Genomic DNA, 27354 nt, shown 5'->3' on the forward strand with positions numbered 1-27354 from the left:
TGAAGATGCCCTCACCCCTCATCCCTCCCTGTTTGTAAAGAAAAAAAAAAAAAAAAGGAAAAATACCTGCTTATTAGATGTGCAAGTCTCTTCTGTTCAGAGTTTGAGATGTTTGAGAGAATCAGCTATTTCAACTCCGTAAAATGTAGTTTAAAATCTATTAGTGACTTTAATTACCTAAGTAATTGGCCTTCATTTTTAGAATTTCATCTGAACCTGTAAGTTAATTAAATATTCATCAAAGTGAAAGCAGTTGTTCTTATTTTTTACACAAAAATTAGTAGATTTATAAATAGAAAACTAGATTTGCAAGTTGCACTTGGATGTTTAAGAAAAGCTAGTTCTTTTTTTTAATTTATAAGTTTAATAAATACGGTATTAATTTAAACACAAGCAGCAGGGAGGTAGCTTTTTTCTGCATGAAAGCCCCCCTCCAACATTAAAAATCCTCAGCTGACAACACCCGACGCTACAGCCCCACTGGAAGATTCGGCATTCCACAGACTTCCAGGCCTTTGCTTCTGTGGGTCCCTCTGCCTGGAATGCACCTGACACACACACACACACTTTGGGTACCCGGTAAAATTTTCCCTTTTCCAAAAGGTCCAACTGGAACTCTGAAAAGGTCCAGTCAGATTGTGCTTCCCTGCTCACACCCACCCACGCGTGTGGCTCAGGCCTCTCTCAGACCAGACGGCAGAGGGCTGTTACCTGGGACCTTCTCTAACCCGGCTGCCACGTGAGAACAGAGCTGAACCCCAAGCAGCAGCAGCAGCAGGACTGGTGCAGACGCCCAGGGCGTCCAGGGTGCCTGGGGGCATGGATTTCAGGCTCCGTGCAGAAGGCCGCCTCCTGATTGGGCACCAGGACGTTCTATGGCTGCCGTCCCTGTATCGTCCTTCCCTTACCGGGAAGGGTGTAGTAGGCAGAATAATGGCCCCCGAAGATGTCCACATGCTAATCCCTAATCCCCGGAGCCTGTGACTATGTTTCATTACACGGCAAAGGGGAATTAAGGTTGCAGATGGAATTAAGGTGGCTAATTAGCAGACTCTACTTTTTTTTTTTTTTACTGAGGAAGATTCGCCCTGAGCTAACATCTCTATTTTGAGCCAATCATCCTCTATTTTGTATGTGGGTCACTCCGAGTGGTTTAGGTCTGTGCCTGGGAACCGAACCTGGGCCACGGAAGCGGAGCACGCCGAACTTAACCACTAGGCCATGGGGCCAGCCCCTAATCAGCCGACTTTAAATAGATTGTCATGGATTATCTCAGTGGGCCCAGCGTAATCACGAGAGTCCTTGAAAATGGAAGTGGGAAGCAGAAGAGAGTCAGAGGGAAAGGCCGCTATGAAGAATGGTCAGAGAGATGCAATATCACCAGCTATGAAGATGCAGGGAGGGGCCCAGGAGCCAAGGAATGTGGGTGGTCTCTGGTAGCTGGAAAAGGCAAGGAAGAGCTTCCAGAAAGGAACACAGCCCTGCAAACACCTTGATTTTAGCCCAGTGAGACCCCGTCAGACTTCTGTCCTACAGAACTTTAAGATGATAAATTTGTGTTTGAAGTTTAGTTTAAGCCACTAAATTTGCAATTTGTTAACAGCAGCCATAGAAAACTAATAAACAGGGACACCACATACTTCATTTCCAGAATCAGTGACATCTGTGTCATCAGTTTCCAGAGCACAGATGGGAACCAGACAACCTGGACCCAAGTCTGGGCTTTGACCCTGACAGGCTGTGTTGACCTGGGGCCAGTCCAAGCTGCTCCTCTGTGCCCTGGGGCAGTGCTGCCTCCCTGGTTGGTGGGAGTTAATGGAGGTAGAGCAAATGGACCAGAGTGCTTTGCACGGCACCGGCTGGCACCTAGTGCCCCGTAAATGGTCGCGGTCCTGGCTGCAGTTGGCAAGGCCTTTCTGGCACTGCTGAGTTACTGGAGAAGTGGCAAGTGGTGACGTGCCTGGCAGCGTGACTACCGCATCCTGAACTCATCTCCATGACCTTTCCCGGAGGAGGCGCAGGTCTTGCTGGTGGTCCTGGAATGATGGTGGGCCTTGGCCCTTCTCATCTCGCCGGTGTGCCCACCTCCCTGCGCAGGTCTGCCGCTGACCCTCTCTTGGGCGTCGGCAGTGGTGTTAGCAGCATCCACAGGCGGATTCCGTGGTCCTCCCCGCAGCCCGGTGGAGCGTTATGGCCACACAGGGCCAGAGGGGCCTGAGCACAGGGCAGGTCTGCAACGCGCCAAACCCTAGCGCCGTCTTCCTAATTTACAGCTCAAGAAGCAAGTCGCAAGGGGCCAGTAGACCCCAGGGTGGCAAAGCTGGTACTGGAATCTTCTCTGGAACTCTGGCTCCTTCTCCGCAGGTTATAAAAATATCCACTATTATATTTATCAAATAAGATTAATAGTATAGAAAGATAAAAATATTTATATTAAAAAATCCATCTTCATAGTCTTTGCAAAAAAATAGGAAAAATATAAAGAAAAAGGTCACCCCAACTCTTCCACCCGAGGACGCCACTCGGAACTCGAGTTTTCTGCCTTCACATTCCACTGCGTATTTCCACCCTTGCTCCCCGGCTGCTCTGGATTCGGTTCCAGCCGCGCCCCGCCCGCCCCCGGGGCTCAGGGGCCTGGGGAAAGTCGCCGAACCGGACGTACTCGTTCGCGCCACTTGTCACCTCCCCGCGGCCGGCCCGGACCCGCGGCTCCCGGGGACTGGGGGCGGAAAAGGGTGGGGCCGGGGCCCGGGTGCCCGGCAGGGAGACAAGCCGGGTGCCCCGGCTGCAAAGCGCTCCGCTCCGCAGGGCCGGCCGCGCCCTCCGAGTTCGGTACCACGCCGGGGCCGCGGGGAGGGCCGGGGGCGGGAGGCTCCGCCGATCAGGAAGTTGGAGGCGGCGAGCCCGCCCCGAGGGGAGGCGCCAGGCGGCCGCGCGACCCTCCGAGAGCTGGGGGAGGCTCCAGCGCGGCGCGCCGCCGAGCGCCGGGAGCGGGCAGAGTCCCGGGCGGGGCGCGCACGTGTGTATACGAGTGCGGGGGCCGTCCGGCGGCCGGGACTACAAGTTCCAGGGTGCCCAGCGGCGCGCCCGGGTTTTCTGGCCGCGCGGCCCGCTGGCTCTGAGCAGGTCCCCGCGGGCTGGCACGCGCCACCCAGTCACCGAGTAAATAAGGGAGAGACTCTCCCGAGCACCGTAAATAGAGTCCAAGTGGGCGGGGAGCTGCCCCGCGCCGCCCGCTCATGTCTCTGCAGAGCCGAGTGTCCGGCCGCCTGGCACAGCTGCGCGCCGCCGGGCAGCTGCTGGTCGCCCCGCGCTCCTGGCCCGGCCCCTTGGCGGGGGCCCCACGGACCCGCAGCAGTGCGGCCGCCCCCCGCGCGCAGACCCCAGCGGGAGTTGGGGCTTGTGGGGCGGCGGCGGTGGGGCGCAGAGTCGGGGTGCGCACCTGGGCCCCCCTGGCCATGGCGGCGAAGGTGGACCTGAGCACCTCCACCGACTGGAAGGAGGCAAAATGTAAGTGTAAGCAGGAGGGGGGCGCGAGGGGCGAGGGCGGCCCCACCCGGGCCTTCCCCGGCTGGACAGCAACACACCAGCAGCCTCCTCCACCCAGAGACCTGGGGAAGTTAAGGCCCCATATGCTCTGGTGTGAACCCCCCTGTTCACAGCCACGGCCCCCGTGCCCAGACCAACAAACCACTTCACCTCAGACCAGGTCCAGGTGCCCTGTCGGGGGCTGTGTTATGGGGGTTCCCTTACCCCACTGGAATGGGCCGCAGGGCACCCCTAGAGATCATCCTGGACCTCCCACCTTACTCTCGTGCAGGAGGGAAACTGAGGCCCAGTGCCTGAGCGGATTTGCACAAGGTCACTTGGAGTTTGTGGCAGAGCTGACGTTAGGCTCCTGAACTCCTGAAGCTTTGCATAGTATGGTTTCTCAAGTGGTGACATTTTAGGCAGAGTGGCAGGGAATGGGCTGAGGGGACAGCTGTGGGCCTGGTGGCCCACTGGTGGGATCAGATAGCCCCACGGAGTGGCCTCCTTCTGCCTCCACTGCACCCCTACCCTGAGGGCCTGCCTCTCTGGGCACGTGGTCTGGTGCCATTTTCCCCTCGTCCCTGGCCTCTGGCCTCTTGTGAACAGTCTCTCCCCCATTCCTGGGGGACACAGGGCCCAGGGGTTGGGGGGCAGGGCAGAAATGGGGTGTTGTGTCTGTGAGAAAAACAATGACCCCCTCTCCCGCAGGAATCAAGCCACTTCCTTCAGCTTTGGTCAGGGCCTGCGTCCTGGTGGGGCAGGAGTCCCAGTGCTGGACTCTGGACCCGGCACAGAGCAGGGAGGACAGGGAACCCGACCTGCAGGGCCCCAAATAGCCCCGGCTGCCCGCCCGTCTGCCCCTGCCCTTCAGGGCCTGCTCCTGGGCGCCTGTAACCATTCCCAGCTGGATCCCCTTTCAAAAGCGCAGGGAAGCGGGCTCATTGGCTGGGCCCGCGTGGCAGAGTGGGTGCAGCCAATGGGGCTGGGAGGGCCCGCCTGGGGCGGGCCTGGCTGGGGGTAAGGGAAGGCGTCCTCTCGGGATTGGAGGTAGAGTTCCAGATGACTTACCCCTGAAATGCGTTGCCTTCGCTGGAATCTTAAAGTGCCGGCAGAAAGCACTGGGCTTTGGTCCCTGAGCGCACGGAGCGCCTGTCACGCCCACAGCCCTGGGCCCAGAACGCTGGTCATGGCAGGGATCGGGGGGGGGGGCGGGCTGGCAGAGTCTGCTGGCAGGGGACTGTCCCTCAGGGAGCCCTGCTTCCCTTTCTGTGTCAGAGAACAGCAGCCCAGGGTAGTGGGGAAGAGAGCAAGGGAGGCCCGGCCTGGGCACCTGTTCCCGGATCTGCCGCTATCTCTAGGATCCAGCTCCCCACCCCTCCTGTTCCTTGGTGCTGCTGAAAACTTCCAGACCGCATGAAGCAGGCGGCCGAGTCCCAGGCCGCTGCGGTGTCTGTGCTCGGAGCTGGATTTCCATTCATGCCTCTGCTCCATTTTTATCGCGTGCCTTCTGTGTGGCCAGCATTGTCCTGGTGCCGGGGACTCAGCTGTGAGCAGTCAGGCCAGGGCCCCGCCCTTCTGCTTCGGTGGGAGAAGCCAGAATAGAGAATGTGGTCAAGCCAGTGGGACCATGCCAGGTCAAGGTCAACGCTGCGAGGAAACCATGGCAGGTGGGGGCCGCCTGAGCTCCAGTGTCCCTCGGGCAGCGGGAGGAGGGCGGTCTTGCCCCAGGAACCCCAGCAGGCGTCACATGGTGGCTTATGGGGATAAGATGCAGAGAGATCTCCCTGTGTTTTACTTATCTATTCTCGAGTGATGGATTACCTCCAAATTTAGTGGCTTCAAACAGTAAACATTTATTCTCTCACAGCCTCTGAGGGTCAGAAAGTTGGGAGGAGCTTGGCTGGGGGTCAGAGGTCGGCTGGGGCTGGGTTAGGGCTGGAGTGAGCTGTCCGCAGGGGGCTCACTCACGTGAGATGGCTGTTGGCTGGAGGCCTCAGTTCTTCACCCCCGGGGCCTCTCCACGGGGCTGCTTGAGTGTCCTCAAAACGTGGCAGCTGGCTTCCCCCAGAGCACGTGATCTAAGTCAGGGAGCACAAGGAGACCGCCGCGGAAGCCACTGTGCCTTTTTGTGACTTAGTCTTCAAAGTCCCACACCATCTCTCCCACTCTCTTCTAGGGCTTTGAATCGAGTCCCGGGGTCTGGCCCACATTTACGGGAGGGAAACTGGATTCCACCTTTGGAGGGGAAGAGGATCAACTGGCCTCTGCCTCTGATTGGGGTCTGAGCCTTGGTCCTTGAAGACCCCACACCTTTTTTTTGTGACAGTCACTTGACACTTTGAGCTGAGTTCTGTTGTACAGTGAAGTACATCAAGTGTACAGGCCTTAAGTGTGTGGCCAGTGTACTTTTACAGAAACGTCCAAGTGTGCAACCACTGGTAGAACACTGCCATCACCCCAGAAGATTCGTTTGAGCCCCTTTCTAATTGGTACCCCCTAGAGCCAATCTCTCTTCTTTTTTTTTTTTTTTTGGTGAGGAAGATCAGACCTGAACTAACATCTGCCAATCCTCCTCTTTTTTTGCTGAGGAAGATTGGCCCTGGGCTAACATCCATGCCCATCTTCCTCTACTTTACATGGGACAACGCCACAGCATGGCTTGACAAGTGGTGTGTCTGTGCGTGCCCGGGATCCGAACCCGTGAACCCCTGGCCGCCACAGCAGAGCGTGCACACTTAACTGCTTGTGCCACCCGGCCGGCTCCCAATCTTTCTTCTATCTATTGGTTTTGTCTCTTCTTGAACTTCATATGGACAGTGGCAAACAGCGTGTCTGGCTCCTTCAATATCTGTGCGATGTGTCCACATTATTGGGTGTGCCAACAGTTTGCTCTTTTTTATTGCTGCGCAATATTCCATGGTGTGGATGGGCCACAGTTTGTGTGCCCATTCTCCTGTTGATGGGCATTTGGGTTCCAGTTTGGGGACTGTTGGGAATAAAGCTGCTCTGAATATTCTTGTACATGTCTTTCATGGACATGTGTGCTCTTTTCTCTTGGGGATATACCTAGACAGGCCTCGAAATGCCCATCTGTGCCTGAGATGATCCTCTCTCAAACACTGGCACACAGTAACCAAACTTGTGAGAGACTGATGTATAGATCAGAAAGTTGATGTGCAGTTCACAGTGGGAAACTCTAGTAGCAGTGGGTCTGGAAACTCACGTGTGCCTGGACAGGGCCTCCTCTTTTTGTGGAAAAGCCACGTGGAAGCCAGATTATAGTCTTAAGTTTGCTCAGCAACATGTCGTTCTCAACTGGGGAGCTGGTTGAATGATTTCGGAAGCTGATCCCACTTCCCTGGGCAGCCTGGGCAAGCTTCCCTGCCAGGGGGGTCCTACCCACCGAGGATCTCCTCCCCTGGGCGGTCGCTCAGCATTTCAGTCTGTATGCAGTGTTGAGTGCCTGCTCCGGGCCCTGGGTGAGGACACCCCGGCCCCCGGCCCAGTGAGTCCTCTGGGCAGATTGTGCCTCACTCTAGGCATCTGTTTTCTCTGTCTTCAAGCTGACTGCCCACTTTGTGGACCCATTCTCCGTCTAGGTAAGTAAATACCATTGGGTTGGATCTCCCTGCCTAGGAGACATTCAGCCTTTTGGGAGACCTCTGCAGTATCTCATTTCACTGGCCAGGGGTTAATTTCTCTAATTTAATGCCTTCAGTTCTTGGGTGCCTTATTATCCCCCCAGTAATGCCTTTTCATCAGAAATTATGGAAACAGTCATGCTGTAAAGGCAGTTGGGTGTGAGGGGACTTAAGGTTGGGCCCTTGGGGCATCTGGGGGCTGTGTCACCACAGGACGGGCCTCGCCTCCAGGAGAAGGGCCGTGGATCCTTGTTCCAGCCTGCGGCAGGGGCAGGGCTGTGTGCCACAGAGAGAGCGGGCATTGGTGTCATCAGACGTGGGCAAGCCCCACCGCCACTCCTTCCACGCTCCCTGAGCCTCGGTTTCCTCATCTGTAGAATGGGGCCAACGGCGCCCGATTTGTAGATTGGGCTGGCATCACATCAGAGACCCCCAGAGGGTCCCCCTTCCTTGTCGCCCCTGGGGCCTCTCTCCTCTCTCTGCTCTGCTCTGGCCACGGCGACACTGGGCTCCTGCAAATTTGTCTCCCCCGTCTCAAATGCTGAGCCCTGATCCTGCATATCCTGAGTTCCCTGTCCCTGGTGGCTCAGGGTAGGTTCACATCTTCCGGCCTCAGCTTGCTCTGGGCAGGGGCGAGGACTCATTTCATCCCCCGCGGAGTTTCGTGCAGAATGGATGATTTATCTGATGTGACTGCCGAACCGGGAAATTTCCCAGGCACACCTGGAATTGGGGGGCTTCTCCCCCCTGTCTTCTGGGGAAGCAGCCTTGGTCCGTCCCAGTGTGGGCAGAGATGAGGCGGCCTAGCGAGAGCAGAAAGGCTCCCAGGTACTCATGCTGTCTCCCTGTTTCTTGTGCCACGGGCTTTGACGGGTCCCCGCTCTTGGGGGACAGGGAGCCCCGATGATTGATGCCCCTGCCGCGGTGTTCCCAGAGCCCCACTGTGATCAGCCCTGCCCACCCGGCCTTCCCCAGCAGAGGAACCTCCCTCCGCGCCAGCCCGCCCTCACCTTTCCAATTGCCGTCTTGCAAAGTGCCATCAAGACACTTCTTAAAACACATCATTGAATTCCTGTTCGCCCGCTGCTCTTTATGGTCCTGGCGCAGTCCGCTTCCTCCAGCTCGGCTCTCCTGCCCGGGAGCTGCTCAAAGCTTCGTCCGGGGTCGGGCCTCCCCATCAAAATTTACTGCCAACATATTTTTACAACACCTGTCTCACTGAGCTGAGAAATACTCTCGCCTCTCCAAAGAAGAAAGAAAATTAAAACGTATGTTATACATCTTTTATAAGAAAAATAAAACTCACTTGTGCTTTAAGTACACATCTGTCCTGCTGGGAGAAGGAGGTAGAGCCTGTTATAAAGGCGTGGGGCGTATGCCAAGCTTAGGGTTCCTGCTTCTGCTCCTTCCAGAGTGAGTGAGGAGGGCCTGGGGCCCCCGGCTGGCCGAGGAAGCAGAGGCGATGGAGATGGCCCTTGGTTTCTTGGGGCTGGTGGAGAGATCAGTCGTCTTCTCCTTCCCCCAAAATCAGAGACGTGTACGATTCTCAGGGATTAGCCAGGCCGCAACCTTGTTCTGGAGATGAGGACGTGGTACCTGGCACGTGGCCTTGAGAGGTGTGTGCTTAGGGACCACGGACTGGAAGGGACAGGCTGACAGATGTCCCCAAGGTCGGCGCCCGGTTGGCTGGTGGCAGAGCCGGGAGCTTTGGCTGTCTTCCTGTGCCATCTCTGGGAAGTGGAGCTGTCTTTTGGACTTTGCTGGAGAGAGGGGGCCATGCGGGCTGTGGGTCACTCAGACCAGGCCGTGGATACTGGGGGGACAGTGCAGGAAAGAACCTTGGGCTGGGTCCCCCCCGGCTTGCCTGTGGCCAGGGCAGATGGCTCTGCTTCTTCTATAAAGCAAAGTGGGGGCATCTGCCAGATGGTGTCTGTTCAGGGACCTGAGCCATCTCTAGGCACCCCAGCCTGCTTCCGTGGTGTACCTGGGGCCTGCCCCAGCCAGAGAGACTCAGCACTGAGAGTCCTATGGGGTTGGTCTGGGTCCCTGTAGACCTGTCCCTCCGGTGTCACAGCAGACGCATTCACTTCCTGGCCCCGGGTCCAGCTGGCGGGCAGTACCCGCCCTTGGGCACACCCAGGCCTCAGCGGGGGGATGTCTTTGGTCCCAGTTGTGCAAGATGACAAATATGGGGACTCAAATAATTTAAGAAGCTCCTCTACCTCCTATGCCCCCAAGTTGGAAAAAAAATGTCCTTTCCCACATTTGGTCTTGCTTTGGTCCTCTCCTTTCTCTTACGGGAAGGAGTGAGTGTATCTGATGTGTATATTGCACTTGGTAGCTTACAAAATATTTTCACCGCCCCTTCTTGTTCACTGGGTCCCGGGAAGGGCCTGAGTGTCCCCATTCTAGCGATGAGAAAACTGAGGCTCAGAGAGGGTGAGTGACTCGCCATGGACACGGTGTCGGCAGGTCACGAGCCCAAACCTGGTGGCACCAAGGAGCAGGAGAGCAGTCACGGCCACAGTAGTAGCCTGGAGCGGGGCCCGCTCACGCCTTCCTGTGCCTGGGGAGACAAGCCGAGGTGGCTGTTGCAGCTTTGTTTTTGCTCTTCGGTCCAGCTGTTCTAGATTTCTCTCCATTTCTCCACCCGAATGCTCTCTCCTACCCCGGGGCTTTGCACACCCTGTTCCCTCTGCCTGGAAGGCTCTGTTCTCTTAGCAAACTTGCCCTCGACCTTCAGGTCTCAGCTCATTCGTTCACTGATTCATCCCACGGACGCCCACGATGCTCACACATGGCGTACACTGTGCCAGGTGGCGGGAATCCAGCGTACGCACGACAGATCCCCATGTGGCCAAGGGCAAGCAAGGAACAAGGGCAAGTAAGGAATAAAGCACAGCTTGTAGGGGAGGGGCCTACTCTGGGAGCGGGGAAGAATGAGGAGGGCATTGCAAAGGAAGGCCACTCAGGGGGCACAGCAGGTGCAAAGGCCCTGAGGCAGGAGACAACCTGGCTGTGGAGGAACAGGCGGGTGATCTGTGTGGCCTGCCGGAGGAGGCAGGAGGCGGAGGGGGCAGAGTGAGGTGCAGTGGGGAGGGTGGCACGGGAGTTGGGGAGGGAGAGGCAGGGCTGTCGTGTGGGCCACGATAAGGACTCAGAGTTTGAACTGAGCTTTAAACCGAGAGACAGCTTCTGACTTATCTTCCTGAGATCCCTCGGCTGCTGTGTGAGGAGCAGGCGATAGGGTGGACGCGGGGAGTCGGCTGGGAGTTGGGGGCTTCTGGAAGGATCTAGAGAGCGATGACAGCAAAGTCTGGGGCTGTTCGCTGAGATGGGGGAGGAACGGAGGGGTGAAATAAACATGTTTTGGGGGGACGGAGTCAAGTTCAGTTTGGCACTTGTGGAATTTGGGGATGAGAGCAGGGACTAGGCAGGGAGATGAGGGGCCGGAAGTGCAGCCTCGGGATCATTAGCGTAAAGAGGGTTGTGAACGCCTGGAATTGATGTGAAGACGTAGCGGGAGGGTGTAGATTGAGGACGAGGGGAGGCAGCTGGAGAGTGGGAAGGAGGGCCTGTGAGGCGGGTGGGCCCAGGGGAGGGGCGTCCTGAGGGAGAAGAGGGCTGGGGGTCCAGAGTGCACAGGGGAGGACAGGAGGGGCCCCTGTGTCGGACCACGAGGCCCGGGTGGTGTCTCAGCCAGGCGGGTGTGGGCTAGGGGAGCATGGGAGGGAGGACGTGGAGATGGCGAGTGTAGACAGAGGAGGCCGGGGGCAGAGAAGTGAGGCCGAAGCTGGCATGCAGGGTCGAGGGAGGGTTTTGTTTTAAAAGATGGGGCCATGAGAGGGTGTTTGAGGGCAGACAGGACAGGGAGGGGGAGCCGCAGGAGCGAGTTCTCTGGAAGGTGAGCCATCGCTTCCGCTGGGGGGAAGGACCTTGGTGCCTGGTGACCTGAGGGAGGGAGGACCAGGTGTGGGCAGGTGGCGGGCCTCCTGGCTTGGTGGGAGGAGGAGGCAGCGTCGATGGCTGGAGGACAAGTCGATGGCTGGAGAACAAGTTGGGGAGGCTTGGGAGAGGGGAGAAGGGGGGGGACCCACCTCCAAAGGCTGCTGAGGGGAGATCCAGAATTCAGAGGGAGCCATCCGCTTGGCGATGGGATTTTCTCTAGTGATTTGCAGCACCTGGGGCAGACCAGAGAAGTTGGAGGGACCTCCCCCAGGAAGCTGTCCAGGCCTCCCCTTGCCCCCCATCCCCAGGCTGGGTGCACGTGCATGCTCGATGAATATTTATTAGCTGCCTGATCTGCATGCAAATTGCAGAGCCTGGCTGCAGCGGGCCTCCCCTCCACGGTCTGCTCTTTGCTCTGGGGTACCTTTGCCCTGTCCCCAGCTAAGCCTGTTCCCCTTCTCATTTAACGCGGGAGGGAGTTTCGCATAGCCCCATTTAGCAGAAGAGGACAACTGAGGCTCGCACAAGCACTTCAGTTCCTTCCGGATACCAGCCCCCCCCCCCCCGACATTCCCCCAACACACAAAGAAAGGAGCATTTAAGTGGGAGCCCCCGGCCGGTTTCTCAGATGGTGCGTGAGGTCATGTGCCAGTGGGGAGGGACCCCCTTGAGAAGGGGGGCAGGGAAATGGGCTGTGAGCATCGAGGGATGCTGGTGACAGAAGGGACCATCCACGCTGGGGACCATCCACGCTAGGATACCCTCAGCCTCTTAGAAGGAAAATGGCATTGCTCAGGCTTGGGGGATCTTAGTCTCTATCTGGTGAGAGCATTTCTGATCTGATTATGGTGGCCCCTGGGATGAGGTCTGTCCTTAACAGGCCTTGGTGGCCCCGCAGTCGGCCTGCCTCCTCTCAGCATCATTTCCCCCTGTGCCTGCCCCCATTCCCCACTCCACACTCTGGATTTCACTCACCCAGGACCTCGAACATGCTGTTCCAGCTGGTGGAACACCCTTCCCTGCCCTGGTCACCTCTGACTCCTCTTCTGAGTCTCACTTAAGCCCCCGTGGGCTGTGGGTCCCAGCACCTCCTCTCCCAGCCCCCTGAACGTCCCCTCTCCGTGCTTCTTGGGGTTTGGGTTACTTACTCCATTGGGTAGAGCCTGGTCAACCTCTGTCTCCCCTGCTGGATTGTAGGGTCTCGAGGGCCAGGACCCACTTGTTGGGGCTTGTGTCCCCAGCACTGAAGGCAGGACCTGCATGTCTGTCATAGGTGTTTGTGGAAGGAGGTGGGAAGTGTCTGCCGGAAGGCGTGGCTCTGGCTTGAGCTGCGGGTGAAGCAGATTCGGGGTGCTGTGGGCTTTTATAATAACCCCCCATAGTGCTGAGCCGGACTGTGGGCTGGGCCCTTTCCGTGCTCCTCATGCATCCGTGAGGACCAGAGGCTTGGACTTTGTCGAGGCGAAGGGCACACACGGGGACCTACCTATCTCTTGAATACCTGCCCCTCACAGCCCTTTCCACTGAAGGCTCCAGAAGGCAAACCCCTCCTCTCCCCCCACCTCCTCTAATTGCCCTCCCACCTCTGCACATTTTCTGATGCATTTTGAGCTCCTTGATTGTGGCATTTGGTGTTTGTTGCCCCCACCCCGGGGTCAGCGTGGGCTGCTCCGTCTGGGCAGCGTGTGGTCAGTGGAGGGGAGCAAGGCTGAGCCGAGCCTGGCTGCCCAGGTGGCCTCAGGCCGGCAGGGGGAGCCCGCGAGCTGCGAGCCGGACCGCCACTCGGACGAGAAGCCTCCAGTGGGGGCTCAGTGCTCTGCCTGGTGTTGCCCACAGGGAGGGCCAGGCCCGGCCGGCTGGAGCAGGGGCGCCAGCCCAGTGAGCGGATGGGCACGCTGCACTCACCAGCTGCGTGACCACGTGTGGCCTCCTAACCTCCCTGAACCCCTGTTTGCTCATCTGGGAAGTCGGGACAGTTCCAGCTGCTCCCTTGGTTCACGCTGGAGAGGCCCCCGCAGGGCATCTGTCCATGGGGAGCCCTCTGCCAGTGCTGGGGGGCACGTCGTGAACAGGCACCAGCTCTGCTTGGCTCTGTGGCTCTTTGAGGATAGTTGTCCTGGCTCCCTGTGTCCTGCCGCCTACAAATAATGACAATGATGATGTAACTGACTGATGATGTAACTTATTGATAATGTAACTGATTGATGATGTAACAGATTGATAATGTCACTGATTCAGTGCCACCAACCTGCGTGGCCTTAGCATGCGTGAGTAAGCTTGAAATTATTCTGCCAGGGCCGTCATTCTATAAACGAAGAAATTAGGGACCCAGAGGTGTGGACGCAGCAGCTGGGAAGTAGCAGAGTTGAATTCTGAACTCACGTCTGTGGTGCCTGAGAGATGCCCTCCGCCTCCCTGGGCCTCAGTTTCCCCTCCTGAACAAAAAGTGTGGGGCACGACATTCTGGGGGCCTCCAGGCTCTGACAGAGGTGGCGTGGCCCTCCCTCCCCGTGTGCCTGTGGGAAGGATGGACGTGTGTAGGGCTGGTTTGCATCCTTGGACGAGGCCAGAGTCCCCGTGAGGCGGGGAGCGCTTTGCGGGTAGGGGAGCCTCGCGGACTGCTCCTCTCCCTGCCCCCCTGACTCTCCGTCCTGCCTGCCCCACCCCTCCCTGCAGCCTTTCTGAAGGGCCTGAGTGAGAAGCAGCGGGAGGAACACTACTTCTGCCGAGACTTCATCCGGCTGAAGAAGATCCCCACCTGGAAGGAGACTGCGAAAGGTAGGCCCTGCTCGGGGAGGCCCAGCCGGCTGTTTGGCACTTTGACCCGTGTCTCGGGAGAGTCGTAGGGACGAGGTCAAGAGGAAGAATCTCAGGAGCATTGTTGAGTGCTCGCTCTGTGCGGGCACGTGGCACGGGGCACCTGTCTTAGTTATTAACACGGCCTGGGGCGGGTTCGATTTTTATCCGCGTTATACTTTTGGGAAACTGAGCCCTGGATCCATGATCGCACGGTCGTCAGAGCTGGGGTTTGAAGCTGTGGGGCGTGCTGGTAAGCACCCTGAAAATCGCAGTCCTGGTAACCAGTAACGGGCAAGTCACTTAACCCGCCTGGGCCTCGGTTTCCACGTTTGTCAAATGGGGATGGATGACGTAACGTTGTTGTGAAGAGTAGAGGAGACCCAGTGTGTGCTGCACGCAGTACGCACCTGATCAGTGTGGGCTGTCCCCACCAGTGTCACCGGGCACCACGCGGCTGGCCGCCTCTGGAGGTGGAGGCATTGATGGAGGCGCGCCTGGCTGTGGGCACTGGTGGGTCACTGCAGTGGGGGCCTCTCCGTGACTCCCCACCTCTGCTTGTTCCAGGGGCCACGAAGGTGGAAGACCCCAAGTACAAGAAGGACAAGCAACTCAACGAGAAGATCTCCCTGTTCCGAGGCGACATCACCAAGCTGGAGGTGGACGCCATCGTCAACGCCGGTGAGTGGGGGCTTCTGGCCGTTTGAGCCAGAGCCCGGGTGGCCCCTCGTCGCCTTTGCTCTGGTCTGCCATTCCAGGCACGGGTGGACGGCCTCTGGCTCCAGCGAGGCTTGAGTGCCGGACGAGGCTGGCCTGCTGGTGCCGCGGGAGCCCAGCGTGTCGGCCGCTCAGACTCCTCTCCCCTTGAAATCCCAACCCACTGTGTCGGGGGCACCTTGCCCGAGCGGCTCTGAGATCCATTAGCGGCTGGGAAGGGAGAGAGCTCGGCTGGAATTGCGCTAGGCTGCCCTGCCAGGAAGGCGGAGGCCAGAACGGGGTGGTCCGACCTCGGGGGCTGCCAATGGCCCTGACCACGGCCTTCCTGCGGACCTGGGGTGGGCGAGGGAGCTTGTGGGGGACAGGCGGGGACAGAGGCCCTGTGCCCCGCGCTCAGCTTCCTACGGCAGCTCTGCTGGCTTGGTGGTTTATTGTGAAGAGTCAAGGAGCCCGCTGCTTCTCCCCGCTCTTGGGGGAGGAGGAAGGTGGCTGCCCTCCTCCCCGGCGGTGGTTGTCTGGCCGAGGTCAGGAGTGGGGTGTCAGGGGCGGGTGCACAGGTGGCTCATGGGTCAAGGGCGAGTGGGGGCCGAATCCCTCACTGTGGTTGCCGAGCATCTCAAGAAGGAGCTGCTTCTTCTTCGAGAAAGGTCTGGAGACCTGGGCGCCAACTGACAGGGAAGCCCCCCGCTGTGTGTCTCAGGCTCCCCAGGAGCGTCTTAGGTCTCCTTCGTCTCACCCTTGGGCTTGCAGCCGTTGTGTCTGACCCCAGTCCTGGCCAGGAGTGGAGTGGCCGAGTGACTCTGGGACACGGTGGTGTCAGTGCTGAGTGACCGGGCGCATGGGACCCGAGAGTGGTGGCTGCTCGGCCGCTCCGGGCCCACTTGTTTGTGCTCTGGGTTGCATATCTGGCCGTGGCCTTGCTCTGTGCATCTCCCGCCGATGTTTGCAGAGCTGTGCAGTGGCACGGGTGTCCCCTCCCCCACATCGCCCATCTGAGCACACAGGTGACCAGTCACGCAAAGACTTGGAGCAGAGGGAGCGCGAGTCACCTTTGGGTTTCTGCTGTGTTTCCCTTGGGCCATTGGGACGCTGGGAGGCAGCGAGGTCTGCGAGTCCATCTGGGGAGACACGGGGCTAAGTCCAGCTGAGCTGGGTGGCAGATGTCTTAGCGGCCCGGGGGAGAAGGGCCTTCTTGCTGCCTAGACCCAGGAGGGGCTGGCTGGGGTGTAAGGACAGAGCCTTGGGCCTTGGCTGAGGGGACAGTCTGACAGGCCAGTGGGGCTGCCCTGCCCAGTGCCCCTGGCTCTGTCCATCCCTGGCAAGGGTGTGGGAGGTGCCCTGCTGGCACTTTCCTTGCTGAGCTGCGAAGTGGCCAGAAGGAAAAGTGGGGCATCTTCTCAGCTCCTTCCCGGCTGGGTTGGCGGCTGGCTGGCCAGGAGGGAGCGCGTGGGCCCGAGGCGGGGCGTCGGCGGGCTGCAGATGGAGCGAGGTGGCGGCTCTGGAGGCGCACGCGGGGCTGCTGGCTGATTAATGGCTCTCGCTAAGTGCCCTGTGCCTGGCCGGACCCCGAGCGCGGCGGCTCGGTCAGCCTCTCATGCGCTCAGGAGAGCACTTCGGTCCTGGCTCCATTTCGCTGCGCCGGGGCCGGGGGTGGCGGCATTTGCGGTGTCTCTCCAGGGACTCCCCTTCCCCGTGTACCTGCCTGGGTTTCTATTTCCTCCTCACACAGTAGAGATGGTAGAAAACCCACCCACCAGGTTGTCGCGATGCTCGAGAACCGTGACGCTCATGCAGCACCTGGCAGAACTGAGTGCTCAGCACCTGCCATGGTTGTCGGTGCTGGAATCGATGCCACCGTCGTCACTCGGGGCGTCAACCTTGTCCCAGAATGCCACGGGATGCTGGGCACCTCCCACAGATGACCAGCTTTCGCCTCCCCCTGCTTGCCTCAGTTTACCTAACACCTCTTGGCGTGTTTTCCTGGGATCTCCTTTTTTTCTAGAAAGAGTCTCACATCAGAAAGGACCCAGAATCCACCTGGAACCCAGGGAGTGCCTGAGGCAGTCCTGGACACCGGCTCCCACACGGAGCCTGCGTCCCCTCTGGGCCCTCTTTGCAGGTGTTTGCCCGGCCCCAGTGTCCGGTGGCCTTGGCACTGGTCTGACCTGGGGAGTCCTGGGTGATCTTGGCACGGGCTGACACCCGAGGGTCCTCTGGCCTCATCCCCGGGAGTCCCCACTGCCCTGGCGCCACGGGGCCTGCCGCCCACCAGGGGGCAGCAGAGCTCTCGGTTCCCGCCCAGTGGAGCCCATAAATCAGCCTGTTTATCAGCCGAATAAAAGTCGCGGCAACGCGGGCCTTTTTGGGGCTGCATAAATCTGGTCCGCGCCTCGTGAAACCCATATGCGCTTAATTCATATGTAAAATTTCAAGCAGGAAGAGAATACGTGTCCATTAAATTCTATTTGACTTGATTATAATCATTAGCCGTGAATAATTGCTTCTCGCCGCCGTGGCCGCCACAATGGGGAAAAGGGGCCGCAATTATCTCCTGGTGGGAATTTTTAAATTTTTATTTTTGAAGCCAGGGGCAGTGTTGGCCCCTCGGGGGTCGGTGGGTAGGCCTGGCTGAGAGCTTCTGGATTTGGGGGGGGTCTCCTTTTGTCCCTGTGGCCAGATGGGGAGGGGCGGGGAAGGTGTCAGTGCTGCCTCAGCCTGACTCCAGCTGCAGGGACCGTGGCAGGGGGCGTGCAGGGGAGCTGGAAGGGCCTGTGAGAGGAAGGGGGGTCGGGGCCCCCAGAACCCCCTCCATCCCGAAGAACCTTAGTCTTGGGCCCTGCCGCAGGCATCCTTCCGGCCCCTGGGGAGGACCCTGGGGATCCTTGGAGAGGGCGGGGGCCAGGTGCCCTCCCTGCCTGCCCACCTGGCTCCTTCCTCCCCACAGAGGGACTCCGCCCACCGCCTCCCCCCGGACTTTGGAAAATCAGACTGTTTCCCAGCTGGTCTCCTGGCATTTGAAGTCCAGGACTATTTTTTACCCCACTTTGTTGGTATTTGAGATGTGATTGGTGTGTGTGTGGTGTGTGTGTATGATGGTGGATGTGTGTGTGTGTCATATGATGTGTGTTATATGGTATATGGAGGGGGCTGCCTGGCCGGTGGGTGGTGGCGCTTGAGGTCACAGGGGACAGGACCAAACCTCCCACCCCGTCCCCAGACGCAGCATAGGCCTCCCTGGGCCCCCCTTAGCCCTGCCGGGTGAGGCTGCTTGCTCGGGCAGCGCCCCGACCTTCCCGGCTCCCGCTATCTGTGCTGGCCACGGCTCCTGCCCACGGGGGCACGCCACATCCATCCTAATTAAATTGGGCTGCCACGCTGGCCCCATAAGCCAGGGAGCCCCTGTAGGCCCCATTCCGGCGCAGAAGATTCTCGGGGGCACTGCCTGCCTCTCCAGCTTGGCCTGCGACCCCCCAGCTGGGTCTGGGGGGCGCTGTGCCTGGTGTCTCCCCCAGAGAAAGCTAGGGTCTGGGGGTTTCCACCGGGGGTGCTCCAGCTTCCAGAGTGTTTACATCTTCTCTGTGCCCCGGGGTGACCTTGACTGGGTCACTTCCATGCCCTTGAGGTTCCCAGCTCACCAGGCCTGCGCCTGTGGGCCCCTCATTCCTGACAGACGGCAGAGTCCCAGGCAGGAAATGTCCCAGCACAAAGACCCCCATTCTCGGCCAGCCCCGGGGTCCGGCCACTGGCTTTGGCCTTCAGGACATAACCGGACAGCGCAGGGATGAATGTGACGCTTTGTGCGAAGACGGAAGGAATCTTCCACTTCACAGCCGTCCCAGGCCAGCAAGTGGGCACCGTGGGCACGGAAGCTGGGAGCCAGTCGATCCCAGCCTTCCTGCTGGCAGGGCTGCCGTCTCCGGGCCTCTGTTGCCTCATCTGAGAAATGGATCATCATCCTCCCCACACCAGGTGGGTAAGGATGATCTGCGTTCAGGCCCGGGCCTGGCCCAGAGCGAGGCCCCCAGTAAATTGTTACTGGGAAGCCCAGAGCGAGAGCCACTAAGTAGAATATAATGTGACAAAGCCCTGGAAGTGGGTACTGAACAAAGTGCCACGCGACGCCGCAGGGACCAATTAATTCTGCGAGAGGTGGCGGGAGGCGAGGCGGGTCGGGGGGCCTTTGAGGGGCCCGGGCACGCGGGCCGCACAGAGCGGGCGGGAAGCCGTGTTTCACGGCGACAAGCGGCCTCGCTGGGAGTTTTTTGAGCCGCTTATTTATTTAAAGGAAGGCACGAAGTGGCGCTCTGTTTCCTTAAGTCTCGGGCTTTGATTTGTGAAAATCTGCCAGCCGCTTGGGGCCCTCCCCCCCAAGTCCTTGCCTCACCCCTTCTGCTGCCTGGAGGGCCCCAGGGGCCCGGCCCCCTTGCTGCCCGTGGGCCACCGCTGGAGTCAGTGATTTAGAGACCGCCTTGATGGACTCGCAGGCAGGGGGGCCGAGGGATGCCGGCTGCCTTGTGGGAAGTGATCTGACGCTAAACTGTCGCCGTAAATCGCTTTATCTGTCACTTCCGATTTAAATGTGTTTGCTGAAGCCTGCCGGCCACCGACAGCAGCGGCCCCTCCGAGGCGGGCAGGGGGTGCGGCACGGGTGGAAGGGCACCTGTGAGCAGCGGAGGTCCCCCCTGGGCCCTGGCCACCGGGGAGCACGGGCGAGACCAGCCGGTTCCTCGGTGCTGACTACTTGGCATCCCCTCGAGGCAGGCAGGACTTGACTCTGATCCCCGTTTTCCGTGGTCAAACCAAGGCTCAGAGGAAGAGGTGATGACGTGCCCCAGCTCTGCAGTTGACCGAGTCGGAATTCGAACTCGGTGCGTGGCCTTTGTTCATTCAAGAGAGGTACTCGGCGGGCCTGTTGTGCACCAGACATTGGGGTAGCCCTGGGCTGCAAAAGACACAATCTCCAATCCCAAATGCGGGCTGAGACATGTGACAGCCAAGTGTATGAGGGGTGGGAGTCCTGCCCACAGGTGTGGGAGGAAATCCGGAAGGCTGCCTGGAGGAGGCGGCGCTGGAGCTGAGAAGTGGGGAGCTGAGTCAGAAGTTGGACAAGAGCGTTCCAGGGGCAGAGAGGGAGAGCGCTGGCAAGAAGGGATGAGGCAGGTGGGACTCAGGGAAGCTCTGAGGGGCTTGGAATGAGCCGTGGCCGGTCCTGAGCTAAGGGTCTCCCTCCAGGTCTAGGCTGGATTCACTCCCAATGCCACCTCTCCTGGCCTCCTGGTGTTAGTATATCAGCCCTACAGTGTCAGTGGGGAAACAGGCCCAGAGATGTGAAGCAACTTGCACCAGGCCACACAGCTAACCAGTTGTGGCGCTGGGAGGGGATGTTCGCCAGACTCCGGGGCCTCCAGGAAATCCCTCTTTTGAGGGTGAGTGAGGATACCTCTTCTTTGTTCCCTTTTCTGGTTGAAAATTATGGGTCCCCAGAGTGGGTGTGTTGTCATCTGTCCCCACTGCAGGGAAGCTGAGAAGGGGGCGAGCGTTTGGCACGGCCAGTGGTCAGTGCAGAAAAGATGGGGCCAACGTCTGGTCCGGGAGCGTTGGCCCCACGAGGCTGCGTGGTGGATTCCAGCTCGCGTGGCCCACTTGATGGTCCTGTGTCCCAGCCCCTGGCCCCAGCACCCCCACAAGCCTCTGCTTCTGGCCTGGGGGCCGCTTGTTACTGAGTGTTCCCTCTGGGGCCAGGCGCTGCCCCCCACACTGCACACACAGCCTCATTTCTGAGGCAGTCTCTAATAGTTCCCCCATTTACAGATGGGGAAACTGAGGCACGCACGGGGCCACAGCACTGGTAAAAGGCAGAGCCAGGAATCAAGCCCTCACTTTTTGGACTTGGGGTTTAAGAGGGACATGATCAGATTTGCTTTTTCAGAAGCTCTCTCTGGGTCCAGTCTGGGGGTGAGGGGCAGAGTGGATCAGGGGGCCAACTGGGAGCCTGGGGTCTAGGTGGCCCCCTCCCTGCATTAGCAAGCCCAGAACACCCAAGGCAGCGCCAAGGCCTGATTTCCACCAGTGCTAGAGGAGGGCAGCTCATTTCCACAAGGTCGAGAAGCGGTTACATAAATTCATAAATGATGGATCCCTCCTGAATTATTGAGATTCCCTTGAGGGCTTGCAGGGCCTGGTCCAGCGAGCCCAGCTTTGGCTGGTGGGCGGGACTCGAGGACCCTGGAAGGTCCTTCCACTCCAAGGTCTTTCTTCTGCCAAGTCTCCTGTTTTTTAGCCAGATCCTTCCCCTCTTTCCACAAGGAACGTGAGGGTGGGCCATGGACCCTGGACCCAGCGACCCTTTGTCCTGAGTCTCGATAAGTGTTTGTTGAATGAATGAGAGATCGGATGCCCTTGAGAGCTAGTCAGACAGCAGGAGGGCCCGGGTGAACCAGTGACCCCCTTTGGGCCCCCTCCTCCTGCCCCAGCCCAGACCCCACCCTGCCCCTCGTGATTGGTCATAGAAGCCGGGGCTGGAGTGGCTAATCCATTTTACAGATGAGGACAGTGGGAGACACGTGTGGGGTGCTTGTGAGGTGCGTGGCTCTATGTGAGGCTGTGGGGATACAAGTCTCAATGACCCTGTGCCTGCTCTCAAAGCACAGTCTTGTAGAGGAAGCCCAGAAAGGGCCGGTGACCTGCTCAGAGTCACACAGCGGGAAAGTAGCCTGACTCCCAGCCTTCTTCTCCCCATCACGACAGACACACGGTCAGAAAACACCCGTCAGGGCTCCGCTGCCCCCCCGCCGCTGCTGAGCGGCCCTGAGCACACTGTCTGGCTCCTGCCCGTCCTTGGGGCGCGCCGGCCTCCGCACCCACACCTGTGTGCCGGTCCGTGTCCCCAGTATGCTCTCCACGCCGAGCACTGGGCCGAGGAGGTCGGAACTTGTGGGAATGTGTGTGTTTTGAAATTAATGGGGACCATTAAATTGGCCAAGCATGAAAAAGGCTGGATGTGCAGCCCTTGGCCCGCTCTCCCAGAGTGATCCGCCAGCGCTGGCAGAGGGCTGCCGAGCCGGCCTCTGGGGGCTGTGGCCTGTGGCCTGCCCGTCCGTGTAACGGGTGGACACCCTGTGTCCCTGGGAGGTGAAGGGGCGTGGCGAAGCACGTGGAAGCCACAGACCCTGCCCAGGACGTGGGGTCCCCTTCCCTTCCTCTCAGCACCCAGCGCTGTGCAGACATCGCTGGTGGTGGGGGTGTTGAGTGGAATCTGCTCTCTCCAGACCCCTGGGGTGGGCTCGGACACACTCCAGACCTGACCTTGGGCCTCCTCGGTGAGGCCTGGCCTGGTCCCAGCTTGGGGCGGCCCCGGGGACCTAGCATGACCTAAAGGAGTGTGAAAGGAGCCGGCCCCTTTTCCTCACCTCCTGCTCCCCAGACAGCCCCACCTGCTCCAGAGTCTCCATCACAGGACTTGGCGAGTGGGAGCTGCAGTCCCGGCTCCACTGTGTACCCGCTGTGTGACCTTGGGTAAGTCACTTAACCTCTCTGAGCCTCAGCTTTCTTGTCTGTAAAATGGGGATAAGGGCACCCTAGGACCCACCCCTCGGGTAGTTGTGAGTTTGAAAGGAGACGGTTCGTGGGGAATGCTCAGCACAGTGTCTGGGATAGAATGAACCCTCGAGAAATGCCAGGGGGCTGGCCCTGTGGGGTAGTGGTTAAGTTCACGTGCTCTGCTTCAGTGGCCTGGGGTTCGCAGGTTCAAAAACGGGCGCAGACTAACACACCACTCATCAAACCATGCTGTGGCAGCGCCTCGTATACGAAATAGAGGAAGATGGGCATAGCTCAGAGCCAGTCTTCCTCAGCAAAAAAAAAGAGAAAGAAAGAAATGCCAGGCTCTTGCGCTCACTGCTCTTGCTGCTTCTCTGGGAGGGCTGCTCAGACCTGTGGCAAGGAGCCTTCTGTGTACCCAGTGCTCGGCTGGGCTGGGGACGGGAGATGGTCCCTTATTCTGCTGGGCAGGCTGAGGGCACCTTCGTCCTGTCCTCCCTGTGGGGAACTGAGCCCCCGCTAGGCCCGGGGTGGCTGAGGGAGGGCCCCCCTCCTGACCGCCAGTCTGTTGTATTTGGGGTTTCCTGACCGTGAGGGTGCAGGGCAGGCGGGCTAGGCCCCTTCCCTCCCCACTCTGGCAGGACTGCCAGTGTCTGCTGCCTTCCGTCGGAAAGGGTGTGTGTGTTACATAGGAACAGCCTGTGCGGGGCAGGAGGTGGGGCAGGCCAGGGATGTCCCCTTCCCCGGGGGTCCGGGTGACTGAAGCGTTCCCTCCCAGGGCTTGGCCACCATCTGCCGAGGCAGAGCTGGCAGAGCCGAGGCCGCCCTGCAGGCCCCTTGCAGCCTCCAGCCCACCTTCCCCTCCCCTGCTCAGGGTCTTCCTGTGTTTCAGAAGCTCACCTTGGGGGCTCGTTTATTTATTTTGCAAATTATTTGTCCTGATGCTGCCTCAGCTGTGTCACGTGGCTGCAGCGGCACCATCACAGGCCCCCTTTCCCTACAGTCTCAATTAACGCTTGTTGAAAGGGAGCGGCTGTCCTGGGAGGGTTGGCCAGGCCTGGGCTGGAGGCCCCCGGGGGTGCAGCATGGGCCAGCCTCGGAGGCCTCCAGGGGCCAGGGCCATGGCTGCCCACAGAACAGATTGGGGTAAAATCTGGTTCCACTACTGCTTCTCCAGGCCTCAGTTTCCACATGTGCGCCTCGTGGGAGGATTGAGGAAAAAATGCGTTAGTGCCTGTAATGCCTTACACGCCGTAGGGGCTCAGTGGACGATAACCATTGTTGTTATTAGTGAAGCATCTCACTTCACCGTCCCCCTAGACGGGAGCCCCTGGAGGGCAGGGCAGGTCACAGACCCCGGGTCTCCATCCCCGGACAAGGGGCTCAGCGCATGGCCGGTGCCCATCCGTGATGGGGTGGCCCCAGGGTGCCCGCACGGTAGCCCCCGGGGAGGGACACAGAAGTGCAGGGACTAACGACACATCCTGGCCGAGGACCCTCGGGTGGCGGCGGGCTGCCTGGGGGGCACGGCAGTGGGGGCCTCCTGCTCCCCACACATGGGACAGGGAGGGATCGCAGCTATTTATATCCCCTGGGTGTGTCGGGAACCGGGAGCCTGGCGGGCAGCAGACCCGGGGGAGGGTGAGTCCGGGGATGCAGAGCTGGCTCTGACCATGGGTGTGGGAGGCCCGAGCACAGGTGGGGCCGAGCGGGTGGTGGACCCGGCCTGCCTTCCTCCACCCAGACACCCAGAGTGGCATCGCCCACTTTGGTTGATTGAAACCCCATCAGCAGCAGCGCGGTCCCAGGGGCAACAGGTGGTCCTTGTACAGTGGTCCCCACCCTGCTCCTCTCCATCAACGCCTCCTCCACTCCTCGATGTCGTAATTGCCATGAAAATAGGAGCCTCGCCACGGCGGAGCCCCGGGGAGAGAGGCCGCTGGCGGCCCTTCCCTGCCAGCGGGGCTCGCGTCTGTTGTATCATTGCCGCCTGGCTGTATTTCACGTAGGGCTTCCACATCATCCGACGCCACGTCCCATTGAAAAGCAAGAGCTACCTTGCTGAGGATGTCGAGGAGGAGCAGGCACGTTCAAATCCACACAGCAAGTGGCCCAGAATTGACATTCGCCACGGGAGCTTTGCAGCTTTGACTGTCAAGGGAGCTGAATCCCGCCTGGCAGCGCCTGGCAGCCGGTGGGGAACTTCCCCCTTGAGGGTCGAGGGAAGGCGGGGCGGGTTGCCGCTGAAGCCTTGCAGTTCGGAGGAAGGGGACCAGGGTGTCCCGGGGAGTGGGGGATGGGGGTGTCAGGGCACAGACAGGACAGGACTGGATTCCAGTGCTGCCGTGGCCGCTGACGAGCTCTTGTGACCTTAACCAGGACACACCTCCCCTCTGACCCTCAGTTTTCTCATCTGTAAACCCAGGAGAGTGATGTCCCCTCCGATGGTGGTTGGGAGGATGGAGACGATGCGTGCAAACGCCTGACAAGTCGTTGGAACTCAATAAAGGGTGACTTATCCCCGAGGAAGTGGGCGTTTGAGCTGGAATTGATTTTTTAAAAATGTTTAATCCACCTATTTCCACTGAAAAATAGGTGCAATAAAACCGGGGAACCATTAAAACGGGAATAAAGAGACACAAGTGACAGGGGAGGACGCCACCCTGGGCATCTAATAAGAACGTGCCCCGTGCTCTTGGCCACGCCGGGACCCCTTGGGTCTGGACACCCTAGCATGTGCTTTCCAACCTGCCAGCCTCCTGCCTGGCTCCTGATTGTGGCCCTCTGCTCAGCCTGCCACCTGCCACTTGATGCTGCTGCCTGATCTAATGAGGCACCATGGTTCATGCCTGCCCTTGTATTTGATGCTCTCAGTGGCTGCTTGGGGCGGCTTGGCTCCTGGTGCCTCCCCTGGCCCTGCTCAGATGACACCTCAAAACTAGGCTGAGCAAGTCTATTGCAACTGAATATGAAATGTGTCTTTGAGCTTCCTGGAAGCCATAGCAAAATGGGAAATAAGATTTTAGTTTCTATAACTCCAAACTTGGAAATCAATTTAAACTTCAGCCTAATGCCTCTTTCTCTTTCCTTCTACTCTCTCCCTTTTTTCTCCATTCTCTCCCTCTATTACCCTTACCAACAGTTTATTTCCCCTACAGATGCTTCATACCTTGCTCCAGAGCCCCATCTAGTCTTACCCTCTAAGTTCACCTCCCTCCATATGGCTTTGCTCCCGACTTGGGAGGCCTCTCTGCCCTCTTGTTTGTCACTGTCTGTTCCCATGTCCCTCTTGCCTTACCCAGGCCCATTGGGTCTGCCACTGCGATTTCTCTCCGATGAGTCAGTGACTAATAAGAGTTGCCCTCGGGGGGCTGGCAAAATCTTTCCCTCCTTAATATTGGAGTTTAAAAATGTGTCACCATCGATTTGAAGGAAAGACTTGTTCCTGCTGAGAAAAGCAGCCTGGAGATTCATCTCGCCTTCGGAATCACACAGGCAGCTGCATAAATTCCAGAGCCACAGGGCGCTCCCCATGCAAATACCGACTCACAGCCCCGTGGCCCCTCTAGAGCCCCTTGGAGCCCACCCCAGTGCTCCCATGGGCTGGCACCCTGCTTCCCCACCCCTGCTGTTCCCACAGAGACTCTGGGGGCCCCTTTGCAGGGGGTGCCCTTGGTAGGAAGATCCTCACTTCTCGCCACCCCTTTGTGCTTAAGCCGCAGGCTGAGCTGGTGGCTAATTCCATGTCATGATGTGTTTTAATCCTGGAGGAGAAGGAGGCTGAGTGACTTCTGAAAGGGGGGCCCCCACAGGCCCAGGGTATGGAGGGGGTCCCTCCCTCATCTTTGTCTGTGCATCTTATTGGTTGCACGACGGATCTGCCCTGAAGGTGGCATTTTTTGTTGCCTGGAAGGACTGTTGGGGTCATTTGGTCCATCCCCCTGCCTCCAGGCAGGCCCTCTCCCCTCTGGCTGGCAGGGCCTGCTCCTCTGTGCTTTGCCCTCATACCTGGCCCAGCCTCCTGCCCCATAGCAGCACAGTGGTCCCACTCTCGTCCGGCAACTCTCAGAGCCCAGAATAATCATAATAATAATGACCTGGGGGGTAGCTTTTAATATTCCCACTTTTCAGGTTGGGAAGCCATGCAGGGCTATTAAGTGACTTGTCCCCAGACAAGTCAGGAAACTCGAACCAGATCTTCTCACTGTGTATCCTGGTACTTTCCGCTGTGTCACATGAGTGAATGAATGAGTGGGTGAGTGAGTGAATGAATGAATGAGGGGGAGTGGGCAGTGGTAACACTTGTCGTTCTAGGTGTGCTTCTGATCAGCGAGCGTGGTGTCGGCCTGGGATGGGGGTGTGCTGGGAGAGCTGAGCTTTCCAGGCCCCGTGGGGACCCCATCTCCCTTCTGTCGTCCAGAGGTCACGGTGGCCGCCTCCGTGGCCGCATTGTTTGCCCTCCTGGAGGGCTCGCCTCAGTGTGGTGCAGAGCAGGACGGCGAGCTTGGCCGCCCAGGATGCCCACCAGGCTGCCCTCAGCATGGGCAGCCTCTCCTGCGCTGGCCACAGTGGGGTGACCTTGGCTGGCACCAGGACAGTGGCCTACCATCTGCAATCTGGCTCTTCTGCTGGGAGCTTAGCGGACGATGGGCGGGGGGTGGGCACGGGGTGCCAGCGCGCCCTCCCTGGTTCTTGGGGAGCCGGCACCCGTGGGCAGGGGAGTCGGGAAGAGGTAGGCAGGCAGTTTGCAGCCTCCCCGGCTGCCGTGACCCCCTCAGGACACGTGCCGAGCCGTTTACCACCTGGTGCGGGAAGCATGCGCCGCGCCCCAGCTGCACAAAGGGCCCCCCCGAGGGCTCCCAGCAGCCGTTCCTCCAGGAAAGGAGGGGCTTTATTTTTCCTGGCTCCTTAAATGTTATTGCCTTTACAGGCTTTGGAAATCAGTTTTATGGCCTGCGTGGTTTGTCTGCTAAAATACAGAAAGTGCTGGAGGGAAAATAAATGGCAGGGATGCTTCTGGCCCTAAAAGGTCAGGCGGCAGAGCGAGAGGGTGGGACTCCGATGGGTCCTCCCGGGCCTGGGTAACTCTTTCCCTACTGTTGTAGCTGGATGGGAGGGCGGGGATGGGGTGCGCCAGGGGGGCCCTGGAATTCTGGTGGGAGGCTCAGCCTGAGGCTTCGGG

At 59.2% G+C, this 27354-nt stretch overlaps 1 protein-coding gene across 2 annotated transcripts in view; it reads left to right on the top strand.

The window, feature by feature from the left end:
• Positions 1-3049: 3049 nt before the first annotated feature.
• The window catches only part of MACROD1 (mono-ADP ribosylhydrolase 1), a 147498-nt gene continuing 123193 nt past the window's right edge, over positions 3050-27354 (top strand). The window contains exons 1-3 of one of the 2 annotated variants that reach the window (XM_014792960.2): positions 3050-3510; positions 13797-13898; positions 14484-14597. In XM_014792960.2, coding sequence (XP_014648446.1) covers positions 3240-3510; positions 13797-13898; positions 14484-14597 — 487 coding nt within the window. In that variant the 5' untranslated portion in view covers positions 3050-3239. The remainder of the gene's footprint in view (positions 3511-13796; positions 13899-14483; positions 14598-27354) is intronic. The other variant, XM_004437530.3, reaches the window with a different exon arrangement.

This window comes from Ceratotherium simum, chromosome 34, assembly GCF_057802395.1.
Source record: "Ceratotherium simum simum isolate JZ-2026a chromosome 34, ASM5780239v1, whole genome shotgun sequence".
Classification (NCBI taxonomy): Eukaryota; Metazoa; Chordata; class Mammalia; order Perissodactyla; family Rhinocerotidae; genus Ceratotherium; species Ceratotherium simum.